Source organism: Anomaloglossus baeobatrachus, chromosome 6, assembly GCF_048569485.1.
Source record: "Anomaloglossus baeobatrachus isolate aAnoBae1 chromosome 6, aAnoBae1.hap1, whole genome shotgun sequence".
Lineage (NCBI taxonomy): Eukaryota > Metazoa > Chordata > Amphibia > Anura > Aromobatidae > Anomaloglossus > Anomaloglossus baeobatrachus.
The window spans coordinates 398,768,328-398,794,711 of NC_134358.1; the positions used below are offsets into that span (position 1 = coordinate 398,768,328).

General features: G+C 43.2%; 1 protein-coding gene across 3 annotated transcripts in view; it reads right to left on the reverse strand.

Annotated features, from left to right (window-relative positions):
- STARD3NL (STARD3 N-terminal like) overlaps positions 1-26,384 on the reverse strand; it is a 96,316-nt gene that overhangs the window by 25,235 nt on the left and 44,697 nt on the right. Inside the window, exons 1-7 of one of the 3 annotated variants that reach the window (XM_075315122.1) lie at positions 22,288-22,407; positions 21,223-21,337; positions 20,879-21,034; positions 16,843-17,123; positions 11,872-11,946; positions 7,017-7,094; positions 839-892 (exon numbers count right to left, since the gene is read on the reverse strand). In XM_075315122.1, the coding sequence (XP_075171237.1) occupies positions 839-892; positions 7,017-7,094; positions 11,872-11,946; positions 16,843-17,064 (429 nt within the window). In that variant the 5' untranslated portion in view covers positions 17,065-17,123; positions 20,879-21,034; positions 21,223-21,337; positions 22,288-22,407. Of the gene's footprint in view, positions 1-838; positions 893-7,016; positions 7,095-11,871; positions 11,947-16,842; positions 17,124-20,878; positions 21,035-21,222; positions 21,338-22,287; positions 22,408-26,384 lie in introns of those variants that run through there. The other 2 variants (XM_075315121.1, XM_075315123.1) reach the window with 2 other exon arrangements.

The window sequence follows — 26,384 nt, forward strand, 5'->3', positions numbered from 1 at the left end:
GCAGTTTGGCGCCCAACAATGCCTTTTCCAGCATGATGGAGCACCTTGCCATAAAGCAAAGGTGATCACTAAATGGCTCATGGAACAAAACAGAGATTTTGGGTCCATGGCATGGAAACTCCCCAGATCCTAATCCCATTGAGAACTTGTGGGCAATCATCAAGAGACAAGTGGACAAACAAAAACCAACAAATTCTGGCAAAATGCAAGCATTGCTTATGCAAGAATGGACAGCTATCAGTCAGGATTTGGTCCAGAAGTTGATTGAGAGCATGCCAGGGAGAATTGCAGAGGTCCTGAAGAAGAAGGGTCAACACTGCAAATATTGACTTGCTGCATTAACTCATTCTAACTGTCAATATAACCTTTTGAAACTCATAATACGATTGCAATTATATTTCTGTATGTGATGTAAACATCAGACAAACACAATTAAAAACCAGAGGGCAACAGATCATGTGAAAATATAATTTTGGTGTCATTCTCAAAACGTTTGGCCATGACTGTAGTCATACACGGCCATTACACAGTACATAGGAGAAACACATATATAAGATAATCTCAGCACAGGAACATTTTATATAACATCCAATTGTGGAAATTATTATTATTTCCAGATCTACATCTTTATCTATGATAAATATCATCAATTTGTTGCCATTCCTTACTAACTCTAAATCCTTTTAAATAATTTAGCCCCTTTAGATAGAAGAAAATCTTATGTAAAAGAAAAGACCCTGCTCACATAAGTACATTTTACAAGTTAGGTGCCCACAAAGTCATATTTAGGAGATCTGATTATCATTGTGAGAGGGAAATTACTCACGCTTCTGCTTACCTTGGATAAAATGACTTTCACTATTAGGAAGGCACAAGTAATTGCAGTGGTCACCTATGGGGGAAGGAGAATAAAAAGTCATTTTAAAATCATACATAAACAGGTTGTTTATGACTTATTCAAATGTACGTCAAACTATTAGAACCCTTTTAACAACCCGGAGGTCAACAACCAAGGTGACCACTAAACATTCTTTCTTGCAGTCTGCAAATACCTTCTGCTACATATAACATGTACAGTATACATTTTACATAATTACCGTATTTTTCGCTTTATAAGACGCACCGGAATATAAGACGCACCCCAAACTTAGACATAAAAAAAGGTAAAAAAAAGAAAAATGGGGTCCGTCTTATACTCCGATGTTCTCTTACCGGAGGGGGGCAGCAGTGGTGGTGAAGCGGGGTCACAGGAGGCACAGGTTGTGCTGGCAGGCGCGGCAGGTCAGTGGCAGCGGGGTCCGTGGTTGCAGGTGCCGTGGCGTCCGTGGTTGCAGGCGCGGTGGTGTCCGCGGTGGCAGGATCCGTGGGGTCCGTGGTGGCGGCAGCAGCCGTGGCATGAGAGCCGTGCAGCAGGCCGGTGCAGTGAGTGTCCGCGGTCCCGGTTCAGTGGTGGCAGCGGCGGCGGCGGCGGCTCAGTGGTGGGAGCGGCGGCAACTGCTCAGTGGTGGCAGCGGCAGGGACTGCTCAGTGGTGGCGTGTGTCCGCGGTCCCGGTTCAGTGGTGGCAGCGGCGGCGGCGGCGGCTCAGTGGTGGGAGCGGCGGCGACGGCTCAGTGGTGGAGTGTGTCCGCGGTCCCGATTCAAGTAATGGCGCCCGGAGCGACGCATGCGCAGATGGAGCTCTCATCCAAGGGCTCCATCTGCGCACGCGCTGACTCCCGGAGCAGCGCGTGCGCAGATGGAGCTCTCATCCAAGAGCTCCACCGGCGCCATCATTTGAAAGTGGGACCGCGGACAACTGGTAAGCTGCACAGCCGCCCGCCCCGCATGCACAGAGTGGCAGCCAGCAGGCTGCCCGCCCACTCTGCGTACAAGCCGCCGGGTACCTGTGCTTGCGTGCGGTGGCAGCCGGGTACCCATGGCTGTGTGCGGGCGGCAGATGGGTGACTGTGTGAGGGCGGCAGCCGGGTACCTGCACGGTCACCCGACTGCCGCTCGCACACAGCACCCGGCTGCCGCCCGCACACAGCCATGGGTACCCGTCTGCCACCGCATGCAAGCACAGGTACCTGGCTGCCGACCCCACACAGCACCCGCTGCCGCCCGCACACAGCCACGGGTACCCGGCTGCCGCTGCATGCAAGTACAGGTACCCGGCCGCTTGCATGCAGCCACAGGCACCCGCCCGATCGCTTCAGACAGGACCCCCCCCCCCCGCTACCGCTTTATAAGACGCACCCCCCATTTTCCTCCCAAAATTTGGGGAGGAAAAGTGCGTCTTATAAAGCGAAAAATACGGTATATACCATTCAAGAAGGGAATACCATATCTTATATACAACTTAACATCACAAAAGCTGCACCCAAATGGATTTACAATCCAGTGGCTGTAAAGGTGGTGTCACACACAGCGACGACGACAACGACGTCGCTGCTACGTCACCATTTTCTGTGACGTTGTAGCGACGTCCCATTGCTGTCGCTGTCTGTAACATCCAGCAACGAGCTGGCCCCTGCTGTGAGGTCGTTGCTCGTTGCTGAATGTCCTGCTTCATTTTTTCGTCGTCGCTCTCCCGCTGTGAAGCACACATCGCTGTGTGTGACAGCGAGAGAGCGACGAAATGAAGCGAGCAGGGAGCGGGAGCCGGCATCTGGCAGCTGCGGAAAGCTGTAACCAAGGTAAACATCGGGTAACCAAGGGAAGACCTTTCCCTGGTTACCCGATATTTACCTTCGTTACCAGCCTCCGCCGCTCTTGCTGCTAGTGCCGGCTCCTGCTCTCTGCACATGTAGCTGCAGTACACATCGGGTAATTAACCCTATGTGTACTGTAGCTAGGAGAGCAAGGAGCCAGCGCTAAGCAGTGTGCGCGGCTCCCTGCTCTCTGCACATGTAGCGACGTTATGATCACTGGTGCGTCGCTGTGTTTGACAGCTAAGCAGCGATCATAACAGCAACTTACAAGGTCGCTGTTACGTCACAGAAAATGGTGACGTAACAGCGATGTCGTTGTCGCTGTCGCTATGTGTGAACCCAGCTTAAGATACAGGGCTGTGAAGACTTAATTTTGGTCTCATTAAGGCTGTGTGCACACATTGTGCTTTTAAGGCTAGTTTCACACTTGCATTGTGCAGCATCTGTCGCATTGCGTTGTGTGACGGATGTAACGGATGCGTTGCATATAGTGGCACAACTGATGTGACGGATCCTGCAAAAGAACGGAATCCGTTGTCGCTTTTTTTTCAGCAATTTACTCAACCGAGCATGCGCAGTTGTGTAAAGACTGATCCGTAACAGGAATCCGTTAAATGACAGATTTCGACAGATTCTGCCACCATAGGCTTCCATTATAAAAATTACAAAACGCTGACGGAATCTTGCACATTGCATTTTTTTTTACGCTCAGCGAAGCGTAGAAAAACGCTACACACTGCTTTCTTTCCGCCGGCGGATGCAACGCAAGGCCATCAGTCGCAATGCGTCGTCCATACAAGTCCATGGGAAGCAGCGGAATCTGCTAACGGATTGCGCCGTTTTCCAAAACGGCGGATTGCGACTGAAGGAAAAAAACGCAAGTGTGAAACTAGCCTAGTATTGTTTTTTGATGTATTTTGTCACAAAACCACAATCAAATCCTTATGCCAGCAAAGTCAATGAGAACCCCGAAGTGTAGTGCACATTATTGAGCATTTGTTCCTTACAGATTTGGTACAGAAAATATTTTTCAGCATGTCAATTCTTTCTGCGTTTTTCACCATTGAAAAGAACGAATAATGCATCAAAAACGCATGCAAAAAAGAGCAAAAACGCGTAAAAAAAAAAAAAAAAATCAGATGAAAAATGCACGTTTTTCCTGCAAAGAGATGCAGAAATTTCTGCATCTAAATAATCAACGTGTGCAAATACCCTAAGGCTATGTGCGCACTAGAAAATGGACTTTTCTTAAGAAAAATCCGCATCCTCTGGCAGAATACCGCACCCGCGGCAAAAACCATGCTAAAAACACACCCGTATTTTTGCCGCGAGTTGGTCCCTGCGGTTTTTTACCATTATCTATGGCAAAAATCGCAGGTACCTGCCGAAAGGAAGTGACATGCACATTCTTTTTGCTGCAGAAATTCTGCAGCATGATTACAGCAATCCTCCAAAGAGGGGTACCACTTAGAATTAGATTAATCAAGCAAAATTAAGAGGCATAAAATGTAACTTTTAATCTAGTTATATTAAAAGCTTTTTGACAATCTAGTAACCCAAAGCTCACTGGACTGCTGATATAACCAGCTTCAAGTACAACGTCCAGGGAGCCTATGATATATAACAAAATAATCAAAAAAACACAACATACATAAAAGAAAAATTGAGTAGGATAGTCTCACTCAGGAAAGAGACAGTGGTCCCATTAATGAGTGCCAAAAAAAATTATCAAACTTAACTCAATACAAGAAAAACCATATAGTGTGAGGTGGTCCTCAAAGAGGAATCCACCACTATAAAAGCTTATTTACAGAATGAGTTGTAAACGGTCTCACCCATTCATCGCAGCTTGGGGTAAACAGAACTTCCTCTATGGGTCCTCACAGCATCCAGCTGGCCCTATAATATCCCTGAGGAAAACTAATAATGTCTGTTACCCCAATAGCTTCTGCCCTTACAAGGGCAGACCACATCTAACCCTCTCTCTTAGTGCCCCTACAATGTTCCTGGCCCTCGTCCTGACGCGTTTCATCTCTCTAGATTCATCAGGGGACTCTGGTAACACATAGGAGGTTAGAGGTCCTAAGCCCAAGCTCACATAGCACACTGAGGAGCCGGGGCGAGCAAAACAGAGGGTATATAGGCATAGTAGAACCAATCATAGAATGCATATAATTAAGAAACTTACCAATGAACTGGTTTTATTCCCAGATGTTAGCATTCAGCCATTAGGATCACCCTTCCCACTATTACTGGTCAGCCCCATGAGCTAAGCACATGGTCCCAGAATGTAGATGCAGCGTGCGTTCCACCAGGAATTAAACATCCGGTGTGTGTTCACATCCGGACTCGCCCCATAGGGCGTGCCTATGGAGACGTCATACATAAAGTTCCATTTCATCAAAGGGGATCCAGCGTGACAAGCACGTTTGGCTCTTTCTGGTGGGCGTGTCGATCATACGCGTCACATACAGAGGGAACGCCCCCAGACTTCCTGTGCCGGCTCCAAGGCATTGGAACGCACATATCCGCGTTCCACAGGGATGGAGGAAGTACCTCACATGTAGGGGCGTCACAAAGGAAACATTGTGACTATCGCGTCCAGGTCTCATTGGTAGACGTGTCAGAAGGCACGTCACAAATGCAGAGGGAACGCCCCCAGGTCTTCTACGCAGACTCCACTAATGGAACGCACACATCCGCGCTCCATACTACAGGGGAGGTGCCACACCTGGAGGGGCATCACATAGCAGAAATTTTGCAGCAAAACCTGTAGAGGAGAAAAAACGCAGTGTGCACATGCCATCTTTTTTTTACCATACGTTTTGCTGGGGAAGGACTGCAGAAAGGTTATGAACATTTTCTGCAGCAATTTATAATTCATGCGGCAAATCTGCGGCAAAAACCATAGCGTGCGCACAGGGCCTAACATAGGTTTAAGGCTATATGCACACGTTGCTTTTTTGTGTGCTTCTTTTCTGCACATAAAGCATGTTTGGCAGGTAAAAAGTAGCTGAAAAAAACCACGCATTTTTATTGGGTTTGTCTGTTTTTCCCTGCTTTTATTTTTTAGTCATGATGATAATGGGGGTTCAGACACTATGCCCCTTCGATTGCCGCCAGGAACCTGGCTCTCTCTGCCCGGAGCAGTGTCCGTGCCGATCCCGGTAGTTTAACCCCCTGAATGTTGCAATCCATGAGATCGCAGCATTCAGAAGGCAGGGAAAGGAATCGCTTACCTCTCCCTGGCGATAGGGTCCCTGTAATGTGATCACAGGGACCTGATCACTGCCATGGTAACCCTGGGTCGTCACCATGGTGACCCTAGGTTACTGAGCTACAGAGAGGCTCACACACCATGCTGAATGCACGGTGTGTGAGGCAAAGTGCAGCGATATACTCCCCAGTAGTGATAAAGCTCTGCAGGGGATTATAGAAATGTAGGAAAACAAACACAGAAACAAGTGACATGCTGCTTCTGTTTTCAGCAACAAAATCTGCAAGGAAAAAAAGAAGCAGCGTGTGCACAGAAAGTCAGGAATCTCAGACTTTGATGGGATGCTTTTTCCTTACTTTTATTGATTTACATCTGCAACGAAAAATGCTTGAAAAAACACAACAGTTGCAGATAGCCGAAAATTCTCCAAAGCATATTCTGTAAAGGAGACTACAAAGTCCCAGGCTTCGCCAAGCATTTTAGTTTGTGATTTAAAAGGCTTTATGTGGTCCAGTCTTACTGGCCACATCTACTTGTTCAGTGGGGACCAATCCAGTACACTTCATTATTTATCAATCCATTATTAAGTCTAAAATATATCTAGTGATTATATAGAAATGATTCTCCATCAGAATGAATAGCCAGAATCCACCAAAACATACTTTAATGACCCAATGTATGGCTACTTTCACATTATGTCTCAGGCTCTCCTGTCTATGAGGAAAAGTCTGCGGTCACTCTACATTACAGCAGACTGACCAATTGTGAGAGTGTGAAATACATACACTGTCAGGATTCCTCCAGGAGGACCCGTGTCAGCGAGCGGCAATTTGCATACTTGCAGTCACATGTCGACTAGTGTCATCAGGTTTCTATCAATAGAAGGGGATTGTGAGAAGCCAAGTGAGACTAGTCTGCACTGGAATCAAGTATGCAAAATCGCAGACCTACTCCCACGCATAATACAGGGGAGTTGTGACACTGTTGGCATCGCACTCACTCACATTTACGTATTTTTTGCATGTATATATAATTAAATGTAAATTTTAAGTACCCATTATTAACATTCAGTTTCTACAGGAATAATATCATTGATATAATACTTACTGCTACTGCCCACCAGTGACGGATTTTGCATATCGCATAAGCAATAATTAGGACATTAAATCGAAGGAATGATAACAACTGTAGAGAAAAAGAAAGTTACATTAAAACAATACAAAGTTCAATACATTAAACAGGTTGTCTAATAGTTGTGAAATAAAAGTAAGATCCTCACCTCCCGCACTGGCGCTGTTCCAGCAATGTCGGTGCTGGGTCTCCAGTGACATTATTTTGCCATGTGAGCCCTGCAGCCAAACAGTGGCTGGTTTTGGGCTGCTGCGCTGTCATATCTTCCACTTGTTGTGAGGTTTGTCCAATAGAAGCGAGAGCGCAGAAGCCCAATTGGCTGCAGGGCTCATATGTAATAATGTCACTCAAGCCCCAGGAGGCTGGAAACCGAAAATCGCTGCGATGAGTATCTGTTAATTTTATTTTACAAAGGGGACTACTTCATTTAGAAAGTAATTGTCTATGTAAATGGCCAACCCTTGTAAATGTATAAGGAACAACAAGTTATGAAGAGAAGCAGTGTTTACGTATGATATTTCAGCACATTATGCCAAACAGCATCCTGAACCTGTCTGCCTCGCTCCCTAGACCCCATATTCAGTATTTGGTCTACAGAAGCTGCTTCTAGATCCAGGGAAAGGCGTTAGGGGTCCTGTACATCTACGTGCTAATCCCCAGAAAGTATTCAATTCATCCAGGAAATGCTGGGTGATTTGTAGGAATCCAGGAAACCACTAGCAATTTTTTTTTAAGTACCTGTTCACCTTAGGCTGGTTTCAGACGTCCGTGTTTTAGGTACGTGTGACATCCGTTTTTAACACTGATGTCACACGTACCCATGTTAGCCTATTATGTACTACACACGGCCTTGTTTTCACATGGACCGTGTGGCCCCGCTATTTTACACGGAGACGTGTCAGTTTTTCTGCGACAGCACGGGTGTCACACGGACCGCACACTGATGTGATCCGTGTGACATCAGTGTGACACGTACCGGAGAAAATACGGGTTTTTAAATAATATTTTCTATATTTAACTGTATCCAGCGATGCTGTCTTCGGCTCTGCTGCCTCCCGCTCCTGACCCCCACTCATTTTCATTGATTATTCACTGCAGTGAGCAGCTGGGAACAGGGGCATCGCGGTGACAGAGCAGGAGACAGCATCGCCGAGGACAGCATCGCTTGGGACATCGCTAGTGACAGGTGAGTATCCTGCCAGCAGTGTGTGTGCAGGGACGTCCAGGAGGTCATCGGATTTACCAATTAACTCTGATGACCTCCTGATGACACCACTGCAACAACTGCGCTACAGCGAGTGTCACGATGGTGACTTCCAGGGGTTCATGAGAGTTCATTGGGAAATCAGATGACCCCCTGGATGTCACTGCACAAACTGCTGTATACTCACCTGTCACCGGCGATGTTGCCGGCAGTGCTGTCTGGCTCTGTCCCCATGATGCTCCGGCTTCCAAATCCTCGGGCAGTGAATAATCAATGAAAATAATGAGCGGGGGTCAGGAGCGGGAGGCAGCAGAGCCGAAGACAGCATCACTGGATACAGGTAAATATAGAACATCTTTTCATTGCAGAGACATGTGTTTTACCCGGTACGTGTCACACGTATGCAAACACGGATGTCACACGTGTGACCATAATCATGTGTGTGACTGGTACCTGATTAAACACGGACGTCTGAAACCGGCCTTAGGGGAATTATTCTTTTACTTTGCATGTATTTTAGGATTAAAAATCATTTTTGCAATTAGGATTCATTAAACAAGTTGTATTATTCAGCTTCGCAGGCCTTTTTGTTTCCTTGCAAATTGAACTTTGATGTGGTCTGTGGCCATAAATCAGCTGCGAGGCGCTCAGAAAAAGAAAGGCGAAAAAGTTACTAACTCCCCATCAGACTATTAGAATGAGGTCACTGCGAGAATCACAGATAAGGGTACTTTCACACGTGTGTTAATTACCTTCAGTTACAATCCGCTCTTTTGGAAAACAGCGGAATCAGTTAATGGATTCCACTGTTTCCCATAGACTTGTATGGGTGACGGATTGTGCCAAAAGTACCTGCGTTGCTTCCGCTGGCCGACGCAGCGTTGCTTCTGCCGGGCGGAAGGCACGCAGCATGTAAAGTTTTTTGAGCGGCGGAATCCTCTATTTTTCACTGCGCATGCTCATCATTTTTTTCTTTTAAAATTACAGAAACTTTATTTTGTCTCTCGGTGGCCGAACGTTCAGCTGAGCGCCCGGTCGCCGGCATGTGAGAGCGCTCAGCTCAGCCATTGTGCCATTATATGCAACGCATCCATTGCATCCGTCACACAACGCAACGCATCCGTTACACAACGAAATGCAACGGATGCCGTTCAACGCAAGTGTGAAACTAGCTTTACTCATTCTGCAGGCAAAAATGGACCCAATTGGCAAAAGTATTATTCATGCATTTAACATAAAAATAAACAAATAAAAAAAGAAAAAAATTGTTCCCAAAGATGGGCAACCTTTGGAAATTTCTATTTTCTGGCCTGGATCTTTATGGAACGATAGACTGCGGGTCTGGTAGCCCTTCCTGGCCTGCTTTTGCCTTTACTGCTTATTCATTATTTAGGATGGTTGGATAAAGCTGTCTGAAGAGGCAGAACTTGTCTGTTCAGGACACTGTTCATCGTCAGTTTTACTGGTGTGAGATCGTACATGACTATATTTTGTTTCTTCTTCAGGTAGTTGGTAGCTTGCCTGTATAGCCAGAAAAGATGATGTCTAGTGAGTGCTCAGCTGTGCAGGTGTTATGATGATGGGGTTATGGTGAATGGGAAGAGCGCAGGGGACAGCAGCTCCTAGACTGGACCTCAGGCTAGAGGACCCTGGCTATACCTTATCTCAGAGTTACCTATGAAGGTGAGGATGTCTAAGCCGCAACATCCTGTCCCTGCTCATGCCCAGCCCTCATCTTATACCCTCCCCCCCACCCCTGGGGAGGGCCAGGACAGGAGTATGATAAAATCAACAGAGATAGCCAAACAGAGGTAACCAAAACTATCTCACAGCATGCTCACACAGAGGTATAAGACAATAACCGCATAGGAGGAAAATAAGAGCAGGGAGGAAACAAGACAATGGGTTTCTTCACAACAACCACAAAACAACACACTCACCAGCAGGACTGGTACACAACAGCACACAGACCAACACAGCATACGACTATAGTCGGCATGGGAAGATAGATTCCACCATCTTAACAAGGCAGGCAGTAACTGATAGGTTTCCAATAACATGTGATCCCAGATGTATCCAGCAGGCTAGTAGAGTTTAACTCTTGCTAGCCTGATCATTAACAAGCACACAGCAGATCAATGCCCAAGTCCGGCTGTGTAACACTAAAGAAACCATAGTGTGAAGTGTAGAGGTACCGTCACACTAAGCGACGCTCCAGCGATCCCACCAGCAACCTGACCTTGTAGGGATCGCTGGAGCGTCACTACACGGGTTGCTGGTGAGCTGTCAAACAGGCAGATCTCACCAGCAACCAGCCCCCAGCCAGCAGCAACGCGTGGAAGCAATGCTGCGCTTGGTAACTAAAGTAAATATCGGGTAACCAACCCGATATTTACCTTGGTTACTAGCGCACACCGCTTAGCGCTGGCTCCCTGCACTCCTAGCCAGAGTAGACATCGGGTTAATTACCCGATGTGTAGTCTGGCTATGTGTGCAGGGACTGGCAGCATGAGAACGGCGGACGCTGGTAACGAAGGTAAATATCGGGTAACCAAGGAAAGGGCTTCTTGGTTACCCGATACTTACATTGGTTACCAGCGTCCGCAGAAGCCGGCTCTCTGCTCACTGCACATTTAGTTGTTGCTGTCTCGCTGTCACACACAGCGATCTGTGCTGCACAGCGGGAGAGCAACAACTAAAAAATGGTCCAGGACATTCAGCAACAACCAACGACCTCACAGCAGGGGCCAGGTTGTTGCTGGATGTCACACACAGCGACATCACTAGCAACATCGCTGTTACGTCACAAAAGTCGTGCCTCAGCAGCGATGTTGCTAGCGATGTTGCTTAGTGTGACGGTACCTTAAGAATCTGTAGTGTGAACAGCGCCTGATGCCACCATGAGACTCGGCGAGTTTTGAGCAAAACTCCATGTCACAGCAGGACTTCAATCTGTTTTGTGCCTGCATATTAAGGCATGGCATTTATGTTGTACACCAAATATAAAGAACAGATGAATCCATGTCTCAGACACAGCTAATCTTACACAACATACACAAACAACAACGTAACTACATATATCATATTTCCTGTAGCCACAAATAAGGGGAACCGGTCAGGTCAGATAACGCTATTAATCAGTGTTAAGAAGGTGCTTGGCCTCTGTAGTGAAAGTGCCAAACCCGGGAGAAAATGAATTTATTTGCTCCCGGGATCCCGTCGGCTTTTAGCCATACACTCATGTAAGTTATCGCTCAGTACACAGTGAGCAGCGGCTGTATACATGTCCTAGCACTTGGACTGACAGCACTACAGTGCATTGGTAAAGATACAGCTGTCATTCAAAGTGCCAGAATGCATGTATGACTGAAAGCCGGCGGCTCCTGAAATGAAAAAATAAAATAAAAATAAAAAAATGCTATTGGGAGCCATCCTTTCAGTAAAGCGGTTGGGCACCTTCTTAACGCAATTAGACTGCAGATTAGCGGTATCCGAAGTGACAGGTTGCCATTACTGTACCTATATTCCAACACTCCATGCATGTCTCCTCTTTTACTACTGATTGCAAACTAATACCAACTATAGCAGATGTATCTTAAACTTCTTTCTTCACACCTAAATACTTACAAAGATGTCAAAAAATGAATAGTAGTAGTCATATTGCAAAACCTCTTTCTGCAGGGCTTCTAGAATATTTTTTGCCTAAACGAAAAAAAAAAAAAATAATAACAATTTCATATATTTTAGCATGATACCGAAAGTCCTTAAAATGCAGATGAGTTGCTTCAAATCCAATAAAGGTGATTAATAGATTACAGTCAGAATAGCAACACTGCACTCTCAAGAGCAAAAATGAAGACTGAACAAGGCTTGTTCTTTGCAAAATTCGTGTAGTTTTATTTTTATTGAAAATGTGACAGGGGAACGTTTCGGCCTAATAGAAGGCCTTTCTCAGGCAGCAAGAGGATTCAGTCCACCGCTTCATAGTAACCCCTGATGAACAAGCCACAGATGGAAATTCCCTTCACCTTATAGCTAGCGCTACATTACAAACAAGATTCCCCATTTTCTACAAGCTTAAGGTACAGCGTATGAAATATCTCCTTAACTACCTTAACTACCATACACACCTCCAAGGACGTGTATTCCCTTTAAAGGGTAACAAAACAGAAATTGTTTACTGTGAGCTCAAACCAGCCATATTCTTGGTGGATCTCATCTATGTATCCCTGCACCTGCAGAACCTCCTTTATAAAAGTCAAATCTCCTACTTGAAGGCGTGAGAAAGGCCTTCTATTAGGCCGAAACGTTCCCTTGTCACATTTTCAATAAAAATAAAACTACACGAATTTTGCAAAGAACAAGCCTTGTTCAGTCTTCATTTTTGCTCTTGAGAGTGCAGTGTTGCTATTCTGTGTTTCTGGACCTTGGTCCCCACATTTGCACCTCGAAACCCCCCCCTCTTTTGGCCGTGTGCACACCATACATCCTTAAAATTAATAGATTACAGGCAGTGTGTAAATGTGTGTAGAGAACACAACTGTTTATATATACGGCAGTACGAATATTGCATCAACATCATCATCAGCCGCATAAAGTACAAACACAACATTTTTACCAAACCCCAAACACAAAAAAAAAAAAAAAAAAGAAAAATCAGCAGAAGTTTCAGAATGTGATATTGGTTTTAGAATAGTGGCCACACGCAAGTTAAAATAACACGTGCAAATAATATGACTGAATTATTACTTAATCTTCTGCACCAAAAAAGTCTAAGGCGGGCTTTGCACGTTGCGACATCGCAAGCAGATGCTGCGATGTCGCACGCGATAGTTCCCGCCCCCGTCGCAGGTACGATATCTTGTGATAGCTGGCGTAGCGAAAATTATCGCTATGCCAGCTTCACATGCACTCACCTGCCCTGCGACCGTCGCTCTGGCCGGCGACTCGCCTCCTTCCTAAGGGGGACGGGTTGTGCGGCGTCATAGCGACGTCACACGGCAGGCGGCCAATAGCGGCGGAGATGAGCAGGATGTAAACATCCCGCCCACCTCCTTCCTTCCGTATAGCCGCCGGCGGCAGGTAAGGTGAAGTTCCTCGCTCCTGCGGCGTAACACACAGCGATGTGTGTTGCCGCAGGAACGAGGAACTGCATCGTACCTGTCGCGGCAGCTTAATTATGGAAAAGTTGGAGCCTGCACCGATGATACGATAATGATGCTTTTGCGCTCGTTAATCGTATCATCTAGAATTTACACACAACGATGTCGAAAGTGACGCCGGATGTGCGTCACTTTCGATTTGACCCCACCTACATCGCACGTGCGATGTTGCAACGTGCAAAGCCGCCCTAAGTCTGAATTCATTGGTCTGTGTATCAAGGTCCGAGTATGAACACGATGCATGGGCTGGTAATGGGTCTACTGAGCCAAACCTGGCAGCTTCATAGGCATATACAGTTCTGTTTAGGCATTTGTGGATAAAACACTGCAAAATAAGAATGCTATGAAAAATCAAAGCAGTAAAAATAAATTTGGATCAATTAACAGAATACAAAGTGAATGAACAAAAGAGTAATGCGGGCGTCACACAAGACGATATATTGTGCAATATATCGGCGGGGTCACGTTGTAAGTGACGCACATCTGGCATCGTTTGATATATCATAGCGTGTGACAGCTACGAGCGACGGTGAACGAGCAAAAATACTCACCTTATCGTTGCTCGTTGACACGTCGCTCATTTTCAAAAAGTCGTTTCTTCTTCTCTGCGCCGGTTGTTCATCGTACCCGGGGCAGCACACATCGCTCTGTGTGACACCCCGGGAACGACAAACACAGCTTACCTGCGTCCCGCCGGCAATGCGGAAGGAAGGAGGTGGGCGGGATGTTTACGTCCCGATCATCTCCGCACCTCCGCTTCTATTGGCCGGCCGCTGTGTGACGACGCTGTGACACCGAACGTCCCACCCCCTTCAGGAAGAGGATGTTCGCCGCCCACAGCGACGTCACTCAGCAGGTAAGTACGTGTGATGGGGGTTTAACAACTTTGTGCGCCACAGGCAACTAATTGCCCGTGACGCATAAAACGACGGGGGCCGGTGCGATCGCTCGTGCGATCGCACGATAGATCGTCTCGTGTGACACCTGCATAAGTCTAAATCAAATCAATGTTTGCTGTAACCGCTCTTTGCCTTAAAAAAAAAAAATCAATTCTTCTAGGTTCACTTCCACACAGTTTTTGTGAGAACTAGGTAATGAGGTTGTTCCAAACAACTTGGAGAACTAACCACAGATCTGTGGTTGTCTGTTTTGTCGTTCAGGCTCTTTATGTATTTCCAGGCAGACTTGATGTTGAGCTCAGGTCTCTGTGGGGCAATATCATCACTTCCAGGACTCCTTGTTCCTCTTTAAGATGAAGATTATTCTTAATAACGTGCTCCAAATTTATGCTGCAGCAGGACAATGGCCCCAAAGATACAGCCACTCAGATACCTCCCTAATGGTATTGCATGATGAATAAGCATTTTTCTTTATTTCTCAGAATTGAGAATAATAATTCTGACAAAATTCCTAACACAAATTGCTGAAAAACAGACCCAAACTTGCAAGAAACCTCTACCATGCTGCACTATCACCTGCAGACACTCGTTTTTATACTGCTTTCCAGATGTCCAGAGACCAAAGTGTTACAGCCAAATATTTCAAATCTGACTCATCAGTAGAGATGGGTGAACTTGAACAGTAATGTCCAGTGCAGAACCCAGACTCTACCTATACGTCCATGTTTTTTATTTATTTCAAATAACGACAAAAACACAGAGAAAAAAACCCAAAAACTTTATTTCTGTTGACCCACAAAGTTAGTAATGGGGGTGTCTCAGACATCTCTCCATTACTAACCCAGGGCTTGATGGCAGCTGTGATTTTTGACAAATCACATGCATCATCAACCACATATATTACTTCGATTGCCACAGCACCAGGCAATCGAGGTGAGCAGGGTAAAGCACCAGATTTGGTGCACGTAATGTGATGAGCCACTTCTGGAGCAGCTGCAGATTCCTATATTTCAGCTCGGAAGGGCCATTAACTTTGGACTATCCCAGCCTGATAGTAGAAGCTCGCAGCTGTCTGCTTTATCTGTGCTGGCTGGGAAAAAAAGGGGGGCACCCCACGCCATTTTTTTTAATTAATTATTTACTGCATGTGTCTAGTGCTGACTACTCTCTTCAGCATTGCCTGGTTTCGCTGTTTGCATGAATACCAGACGAGTATAATGACAGTTGTAATCAGCAACCGGCAGCTGTAAAAGCAGCAAATTCAGCGCTATTCACAGCCGCTGGGTACAGACTACAACTGTGTGGTCTCCCTGTGATCAGCGAGACCAGGAAAGGATGATGACAGTTGTAATAATCACAAAAGTTTGGGCCCCCCATTTAATTGTATGGGGTTCAGGGTCAAGTTCAGGTACTGTTCTGTTACCCAAATCAAACTTTGTACTAAAGTTCAGCAGAACTTGCTGAACCTGAACGTCCCTGGGTCCTCACATCCTTTACTCGTCAGTGCAGAGCACTTGCTGCAATTTTTATGCACAGTAGTTCCTATGTTTTTATGCATGGTTAAGTCGCTTGGCCTTGCCTATGTAAAAGGGATGGCTTTTTGGGCGCAATTCTTCCAAGGAAACCATTTTTGGCCAGACTTCTCTGAACAGTAGCTGAGTGTATCATGGGTCCCACTAGTTGTTGCACATCTTCCGATTATGAAGGAAAGCATTATGTGCCTTTCATCTGCTGTACTAAGTTTCCTTGGCTAACCACTGTGTCTACTGTCCTCAATGTTTCCCATTTGTTTGTACTTCCTCAAAAGAGCTTGAAAAGGACATTTTGAAACACCAGTCTGCATTGGAATCTTTGGCTAGGAAAACTTGGTAGTGCAGTAGAACTACCTTGTGTCTTATTGCTGTGCTCAGTCTTTGTATGATTTATGACCTGAGACGTGGAAGAACAACAAAAAGTTCTAAAAGTGATTCAATGGCCCCCACAGAGCCTTGATCTCATCATTACCAAGTCTGTCTGGGATTTTAATGAAGAGACTGAAGGATCTGAACAAGCCTATATCCAAATTTATGAGGTTTGGGACAACGTCACTGCAAAGTTTCTTCAAAAACTGTGTGCAAGTGTACTTAGAAGAACTGATGTTGTTTTGAGAGTAATGGTGGTCATATCAAAAATTGATTTCACTTTGATTTGTCTTTTGGTCATTCAATTTGCTAATTGATAATAAACTTTTATATCCTCAATTTTATAAAGAATTCTTACTTTGCAACATTTTTGTTCTACATCTGTCTAAAATGTTTACATAATACTGTAAGAGACTGTCAAGCTCTGGTCAGGAGACCGCGGTCATCTGGTGCGTACCTGGACCATGATACATGGACATCTAAATGAGGCTTAGGTCTTTATAATAAATTTGCATACTTTGAAATGTAAAATAGAATATGTAATTCAAAAGAATATATTACTACTCAATTAATGAAAAGGGAAAAAAACATTAGGACACATAAAAGGGGAACATATATTTAAAGGGTATCACTCACATTTAGTTCTATAATCCACAACAAAGCGACAAACAGGAAATCAAAAGTGACGAAAAGGCAAAATGTTCTTCTGACATCCGATATGCTTTTTTTCCCTGAGCTCTCATAGGATTCAAGTCTTGCCACCAACTCAGCACTATTAATTGAATGGACGTCAAGCAGAGAACCATGAGACTCCAAAATCCTGTTCTGCGCGTACTCGTCAACCGGCGGCTGGTTCATTGTGACTGAGCCCAGGTTGGCTTCTTTTTTTCTCTATCATCACCTAAAGGTATGTGTATCTGTGCAAAGGAATAAACTGTTAGAAGACATATATAAAGTCAAGTACCATTAATGTTTCAGAGCCAGTCAGTCAGCTTTACAGCATTGTGTCATTACACGAATGGTCCATCTTGGTGGTGATGGCACAATATGAATGGAGTTGCCTTATTTCAACAACCCCTTCTCAATCACCTATTAGGGTATATGAACATCATAGAACTATCATTTCTAGGAGTGAAGGGCACCTAACAAGCAGTGGCAGACACACTTTTTCTAGGAATTACAAGGGTGGCCATTTATTTACATGACTGCATATGATGCTACAACTCCCATGTAGCACGAGCAGCCAGCCTTCCAGGAACAGGTCTGCTGGAGTCTTAAGACCATGGCAAGGTTTAAGGTGACTATCCACATTACGTGAATGCCTGCAGAAACGACTGCCATGAATGCTTGGCTTATATTTGCAGGGAGAGGTAAAAGTGAAGAGCTGAAAAGTGTTTGGCCAACAGCTATCTAAAGTGTACCACCACCTTAACCCCGTTTTCCGTTGTTGTTCCCTCCCCTTCTTTCAAGAGCCATAACATTTTTATTGTTCTGTCAATATAGCCATATGAGAGCTTGTTATTTGCAGGAGGAATTTCCAACTTATCAAACTATTTTCAGGGTCATCAAATATCAGAAATTCCAAATAATTCAAATGACCCGAATTCTCATAAAACATTAAATTCTTTATTATTTTATTTAGACAAACACACAAGAAAAATATTAAAAAGATGGATAATGATATAAAAATATCCTGGGTTTAACAAATGTTAATTTTTCTTTTTTTTAAATATTATACATAATCAATTCACAGGTTCATCACACAATTTTTTTGAACAAATTTTTTGTACATATGTTTTTGTAAAGTTGGTCTCTTGCAAAAGTATTCAACCCCTAATCCGCCCGCATCAAGGTCGACTATAATATATAATTTATGATCTATAGGAAAGTGCTAGTGCATTAGCATACAACTAAAAAAAAAAAAAAAAGTAAAGAAAAATTAACACTTGTTAAACCCAGGATATTTTTATATCATTATCCATCTTTTTAATATTTTTCTTGTGTGTTTGTCTAAATAAAATAATAAAGAATTTAAAGTTTTATGAGAATTCGGGTCATTTGAATTATTTGGAATTTCTATTTGCAGGAGGAGTTGTAATTTTGAAGAACACCATTCACTCTGCCCTATATTGTACTGGAATATGCAAAAAAAAATTCCAAGCGTGGAGAAATTGCAAAAATAAAAGATTTTTTTTATTTACCATGGTCACTATTTGGTAAAAAAGGACCTGGAATTATGATTCTTCAGGTCATGACGAGTTTGTAGATATCAAACATGTTCAAAAATTGTTAAAAAAAAAATTGCGCTTTTTTCACCATTTGACGAGACTCTCAATGTTCTTATTTTTTGAGATCTGGGGCTCAGCGATTGCTTATTTTTTGTGTCTTGAGGTTTTTAAGTATACTATTTTTGGGTAGATGCAATGTTTTGATCGCTTGAAATTGGATTTTATTGTAATGTTGCAGCAAACAAAAAAAACGTAATTTTGGTGGTTTGATTTTTTTCTCACTATGCGCTTTAACGATTAGATTAATTGATTTTATGTTTTTATAGATCATGCATTTCTGACAGAAGCAATACCAAATGTGTTTTTTTTTTAATTGCTTCATTTTCAAATAGGGCAAAAAGGGTGTGATTTGAATTCATTTTTTTTCTTTTAAAAACAATTTTTTAACCTTTTTATAAATTTTTCTAGTCCCCTTAGGGAACTTGAAGCCGACACGCTCCGATCGCTTCTGCTGTTCATCATAGCCATGCATCAGCCCTGCTCTGAACAGCAGAAAGGCTGATCTCCTGTGAATGCCAGCACTCACAGGAACTATGTCATGACAGCCACAGGAGTCATCAATTGACCCCCAGCTGTCATAACAGCCCATCGGCACCCAGCAATCGCTCACGGGGCCGCCGATTGCAGCAGGGAATGGCGAGCTCCATGCTGGATCACGTTAAATTCTGCTGTCAGAGATTGACAGCGGGATTTAATTAGTTAACAGGTGAGGGTGGATCGCCGATCCAACGACACCTGGTGGCTGCACATGTAGGCTTATCAGATCAGATGACATTGACATGTGCAGGGAAAAATGTGGGCTTGTCTTCAGCAAACGTTTTGTCGGCTTTCTTGTGCATTATCTTTAGAAGAGGCTTCCTTCTGGAACAACAGCCATGCAGACCAAATTTGATGCAGTGTCTGATGTATGGTCTGAGCAAGGAAAGGCTGACCCTGACCCCTTTAACTTCTGCACCAATGCTGTCAGCACTCATATATCTATTTTGAAAAGACAACATCTGCATAGGACACTGAGCACTGGCACTCAACTTCTATGGTTGACCATGGTGAGGCTTGTTCTGATTGGAACCCATTTTGTTAAACCACTGTATAGTCTTGGCCACAGTGCTGCAGCTCAGTGTCAGGGTGTTGGCAATCTTTTTATAGCCTAGGCCGTAGAGCAACAATTGTTTGTTTTCTTTCAGATCTTCAGTGAATTCTTTGCCATGAGGAGCCACGTAGAACTTCCAGTGACCAGTATGAGAGAGCGTGTGAGTGATAACACCAAATGTAACACCTGAGCAAAGGAAAAAAAACCTAAAAATATACTTTATTAAACAACAATTAAAAACATGGTATTAAAAACCAAGTGTAGTGAATCTGCCACAGTCAGTACAGGGTCAGAAAATAGTGAATGGTCAAACTTCTACAGACAGATCAAATTGATCAAGAAAAATGGGGAGGGGGGGAAAAGGGGGTTTTCATACCCTCAGTGTGCCTAACTGCAGAGGTTGGTACCCTAAAGTAGATCTGGTGCTCCCTCTTAACGTGAGCTAGCCCTAAGCGACCCTAGTGTGGCCTCCCTTCCAAAAACCACCACCGTCACGCAATAAAGTGCTGAAGTGTGTAATAATAATAATGCTGTCTAGTTATACAGAGCCTTAATCAAATTTCAAGCTGTACAATTGAATATAGCGTAGACAGTTATTGGTCTATTTAAGTAGATAATAGATGCTTAATACTTTGATAAGTAACCTATGTATCTTTAGACCCATCCCAATGCTTTTCCCCCTATAATCAAGTCAAACGGTTCATCAGGGCATGATTCGTAATGGAGGCTAGAGAGCTACAATGAGCCTTCTGCCCACCTGTAGATGGAAAGCGGAGTGGGTTCCACAGTAGGAACGCCCTTTTTTTTATCAGCAGGGACATCCCCGAATCATCACGTGGAGAAACACACTCATCATCCAACACTAGCCACTTATGGTACATTACCTAGGTTTAACGCATGTGTACTCTAGTGCGAACGTCACTTTGGGTGACGCAATATGCTCACTGTGAGTGTCCGAATCTATGGAACGTATTATGCGCTCAGTGGGTTGAGTGTGTTAATCCTTGAGATGATATGGGAATTTTCAAGCTACAAATACTAAAAACTCAAGACATCGTTAGGCCTAAAAATTTCTATATGTAACTCTTATGTTGGCTTTATATATCAGTAGACAACGTTTTCCCCCCTGCACACAATAAAAAGATTAATCAAAGAAACCCGTGTGAAGCTGGGTAATTCTACGAATAATCCATAGTGAACACGCGGAAAACTTATTGGCCACCAGAGTGACCTTTCAGAAGATCAGCACAATAATGTGTGCAGAGGTTGGAGCTCACTTAGCATATCTATATACCTGTAAGAAGCATTCTTCACACTTCTCTATCCACAGAATAGGACAAAAGTGTTTTCTCACAGATCTTTATTGGCCAGAGTCCAGAACACGTCGCCTTCCCCATGTGATAGTATTGTAAATGAAGCCTGGGTCATTGAACTCTGTGCAAAGAGGAAACTGGAGAGGGAAAGAAAAAAGAATGTATTTACATGAGTGAAACTTCTCTTCTGTGCCATTTTAGATGTTAGGAGAACAAAAATAAAATAAAAAGAAAAAAAGCTATAGGAAGGGTATTTCTGTCTGCAGGCAAGAAGAACATCAAATACGAGGTGAGGAAGGACTTCTCCAAATCCTATGACTGTTACCTTGTAATCACAAATTCTGATGTTCCTGTTATACTGTGGCTGAAGGCAATATGTTCATTCCTCTTGTCACTTCATTCGTTTAGCGCGTTGATATTAATTTGGCTGAGTTCCATACCTGACAATACAAAAATACACAAAACTGTCAGGAGCCGATCATTTGCATATATTGAGACTTCAAACTTAAATTGCTAAAATAATCCATTATCCACATCAAAATGTCCAGACACGTCACACCTTCTAAGCAATAATGTTATAAAAGTGTAGGCCAAATGAAGAATAACTATCCAAACCTATGAAGTGAAATTTACAGAGATCACCAAACAACTTAATACACTGTATCACAATAGGCAAAGGTCCAAGTATTGAGGAAGGTCTGACAGATAAGATTTGGAGTCAGACATTGCTGTCAGCCTGACTTTTAAGTACAATTTTTGCTAAGATTTTTTTAATATGTTGTTCTCCTCTTAATTGCAGGTAGATCAGTGGAGGATTTGGGTTCCCAGATTCCCACCGATTACTCAAACATTCTTCAAGAGATGCACAGCTCAGGAGAAGACCTCACACATACAGTGCTATGCAGAAGTTTGAGCACCACTGGTCAAAATTACTGTTATTGTGAACAGTTAATCAAGTTGAAAATGAAATGATCTCTAAAAGGCATAAAGTTAAAGATGACACATTTCCTTTATATTTTAGGTAAGAACAAAAAAAAATATTTTCATCTTAAACATTTTAAAAACTACAAAAATGAAAATGGGCCAATGCAAAAGTTTGAACACCCTTGGAGATTTGTGTGCTCAGATAACTTTAACTATCATTTCAGACCTTAATTAGCCTGTTAGGAAAGGGCAGGTGATGCAAATTTCACAGCTTTATAAAAACCCAGCTTCCTCTAACCTTGTGGAAATAAAACAACAGCCATGGGTTTTTCAAAGCAGCTGCCTAGCAGTCTGAAAATCAAAATGGTGAAGGCCCACAAAGCCGAAGAAAGCTAGAAGAAAATAGCAAAGCGTTTTCAAGTTGCCCTTTCCTCGGTTCGAAAAGTAATTCAGAAATGGCACTTACAGAAACAGTGGAGGTCAGGATAAGGTCTGGAAAACCAAGGCAAATTTCTGTGAGAGCTGCTCGTAGGATTGCTAGAGAGGCAAATCAGAACCTTCACTTCACTGCAAAAATCCTTCAGGAAGATTTAGCCAACTCTGGAGTTGTGGTACATTGTTCTACTGTTCAGAGACACCTACAGAAAAATGGCCTTCATGGACGAGTCATCTGAAGAAAACCTCTCCTGCATTCTAACCATAACATATAGCATCAGAAGTATGCAAAATAACATCTAAACAAGACTGATGTATTTTGGAAACAAGTCGTGTTAACTGACAATGCTTTTTCCTGGGAGATAAGACGCCACCAGGCATGTGATGAACTGCTCCTGTCTCTTACTGAAAACACTGCACAAATGTCCTAATATGTTTTTATATGCAGTAGAAAGGATATATACCTGTTTGTTAAACAAGAGTTTGGAAAACTGTTATCTAAACTGTATGGGCACAGCGTGCTACCCGCAATGCATGGCGGCAGTGAGGAGGAATTTGAATGGAGTGCCACTCAAGCATTGCTACTCTATTTTTGAGGTACTGGGGTACCTGTATTGTTTTTAAAGCAGAAGACGCTCCGGGGAATTGCTGGCAGTATTTTTTCAGAATAGTCTTTGACGTCCTTTGCGTTATTTTTGTGGCAACTTTGCTGCTGGCTTTTGATGTTTGAAGCAGTTGAAAATAAGTTACGAAAGACACAACATACAGGCAGTAAGCTGTTTTGACTTTGCAGTACATATGTTCATTCTTTTGGTATTTTTTTTTTAATCCACCTAAATAAGGCACCGTGTGCACATACCCTTAGGGGCTAAATGTGCTGCTGTACATGGTCTGTGGCAGGGCAAACATTTTGAAGGAAATGTGAAATCCAATTTTTTTTAGTTTAAATAGCAATATTTTTCATCAATTTTTCATATGCCAAGGTGTTGAAAACCTCACTACTGAAAGAAAAAAAAAAAAAGGAGCGATGTGTAATTTCTCCAAGGCAGAATCAGGATGGAATCCACTCCAGACTTGTCATTGTCACTTCAAAATCACTGTGTGGAAAACTGCTTAGAAAAACACTTCAGGAAAAAAAAACCTGACGGTGGCTCAGTGGTTAGCACTGCAGTCTTGCAGCGCTGGGGTCCTGGGTTCAAATCCCACCAAGGACACCATCTGCAAGGAGTTTGTATGTTCTCCCTGTGTTTGCGTGGGTTTCCTCCGGGGTCTCCGGTTTCCTCCCACACTCCAAAGACATACAGATAGGGACTCTTGATTGTGAGCCCCAATGGGGACAGTGTTGCCAATGTATGTAAAGCGCTGTGGAATTAATACCACTATATAAATGAATAAAATTATTATTATTATTCTACTCTTAAAAAGCTTGTTGGATTTTTTTCCACCTCCAAAATAATCTTAAAGGGAATCTGTCAGCAGGTTGTTGCTATGTATGCTGAAGCCAGCATGCTGCAAGACATAACACAGAAAATTCAGGGTTGCCTGTCTTGTCACAGTTTGATCTGTTGTTTGCTATGTTTAAGCAGCAGGACCCTTATCATTTCATGACTACAAAGTCAAGCCCATGGCAGTCAAACATGCCCCCTCCAATGAGGTGTCAATCTCTGTTGAGAGCCTGGAGTGGGCAGAGTCAGCTCCCTGGACTCTGCTACATGACTAAACCTAAATATTCTGATTGTGTCAGAATGGCTGCAGCCAGTAATCTAAGTGATACATCATTGGATTGTGGATCTCTTTGCCTACATCATGCTACTCTCAGATGAGGAAGAAAAAAACCTACTGACAGATTCCCTTTAATATTCTGGCTTCCCTCCCCCCATTTGATTCAAAATTGACAGCACTCTGTTACATTTACCTTGTATATGTAACATGTCACACTCAGCACTGACACTCATTGCTGCTATATTTCAAGGGAAAGTGTATAGTAAGATCATGTCAGTAAGGCCGAGAGATCCTCTTTAAAATAAACATATATAGTAAATTAAGGGTAACTTCCCATGATGAGTGTTTGATGCTGCATATTTTCACTTCTCAAAAAATGTAGCATATTACAGTTTCTGCAAACTCGAAAGGATTTCCAGAAATCTCATGCCCACTGTGTTTTTTGGGTTGTTTTTTTTAAACCTGTGTAATCTGACCTGGGGTAAGTTTGAAATCTGTAACAGGTTAATTTCTCTTGTGGATAAGCTGAATTTTACATGCATATCTTCCTTACAGAATTGCATTAGATGCAGATAATCTGCAGGTAAATCAAGCATATGTATTTCTGCTGCAAAAACGCACTAAAAACGCATGGAATTCACACATGATTGTATCAATAAAGTCTTGTCAAAGCCAATACTAAGAGGTATCACAAACAATGCATTTTTATTAAAAACATGACATGCTAAAAAGAGACAAAAAATTACATATATATATTACACACACGCACATATATATATATATACTAGCTGTAGTACCCGGGTGTTGCCCGGGATAGTAACTGTCTCTCTCCCAGTCTCTGTCTGTGTGTCGCTGTCTGTCTCTTTCCTTGTCTGTCTGTTTCTATCTCTCTGTATTTGCATCAGTCTGTCTCAATCTCTGTATCTGTCTCTTTGCCCGGGCTGTCTCTGTCTCTCTCTATCCGTCTATCCTATCTTATACTAACAGTTTATTTTGTTCCTATAGCAACCACTGACAGTTGCTATTTACAGCCTACTGTATAGCTCGCAGCTCCATTCAGTTTAATGGCTGCAGGATTTTTGTAGAGTAACTGGAAAGCACGGGGTTAAATTTTCCCGCCCAAACATAGTCTATGACGTTCCCTGGGTCCCTGGGCGTCTGTGCAAAATTACGTGATTGTAAATGCGACGGTGCGGATTCCTTTAGCGGACATACATACACACACACTGAGCTCATATTATAATATATTTATATATATATATATATATATATATATATATATATATATATATATATATATATATATATATATATATATATATATATATATATATATATATATATCAATAATCAGAGCAAAAAACTACATGGAAAAACACTGACAAATGAAAGATGCAAGTAAGCTAATTTACCTAATAGAAGCAGAAGTTCTGCAGCATAAAAAAAAACAAACTCCCCAAATATTCATTGTGCAAACATAGCCTAAAGGAAAATAAATGTAACACCCTCTAAAAGATTAATTCTAAATAACAGTGATTAGATGACTCATTTATGCAGACTTATGAGAAGTAAAGTGGTTACCACTGCAATCATCAGATCCTGTAACACGACTGCTAAGTGTACGTCTTCCATTAGATCTAGAGTGGGCTGGCGGCCAGCTCAACACATTCCTTAGTCTCCTGAAGATTCTACATTGTAATGTTGTCAGCCAAAAGAAAACCTCAACTGTGGAATTGCTGCAAAGACAATGGAGACGTTTCAGCAAGAAGTTTTTGTGACATTTTCTGGGGTAGATTATATTGAAATGTTGCAAAACTCAATGTGACTCAAAAATATAGCCACTTTTGGTGGTCTTGGGCTATGTGCGCACGTAGCGTAATTACATGCAGTTACGCTGCGCTTTGTAGCGCAGCGTAACTGCATGCGTCCTGCGTCCCCTGCATAATCTATGGAGATTATGCAGGAGACGTGCGCATGTGGCGTTTTAGAGCGCAGCGCTTCGGCTGCTGCCCGAAGCGCGCGATCTAAGAAGTGACATGTCACTTCTTTCGTGCGCTTTGCCGGCAGCCCCTGCTCTGTCTATGGGAGAGGCTGCAGGCAGAGCGCATGGAATTGGCTTTTTTTTTTTTTTCTCTACGGACATTTTCTGCAGCGATTTGAAGCACACGTGTGCTCTTCAGATCGCTGCAGAAATTTCTGCAGGGCTAGTACGCAACGTGCGCACATTACGTCTGTCCGGGAGAGCTCCATCAAAATAGGTGGAGCGGGACGGGGTGTGCCGAAGCCTGCCCAGCAAATTCATCAACATTTACACCACTTTGGAAGCGTATATGACGCCAGAAATGTACTCCAGTCAGTAACATTTCTGGTGGAGACACACGGCACTTGTAAAATGCGCCTAATTCA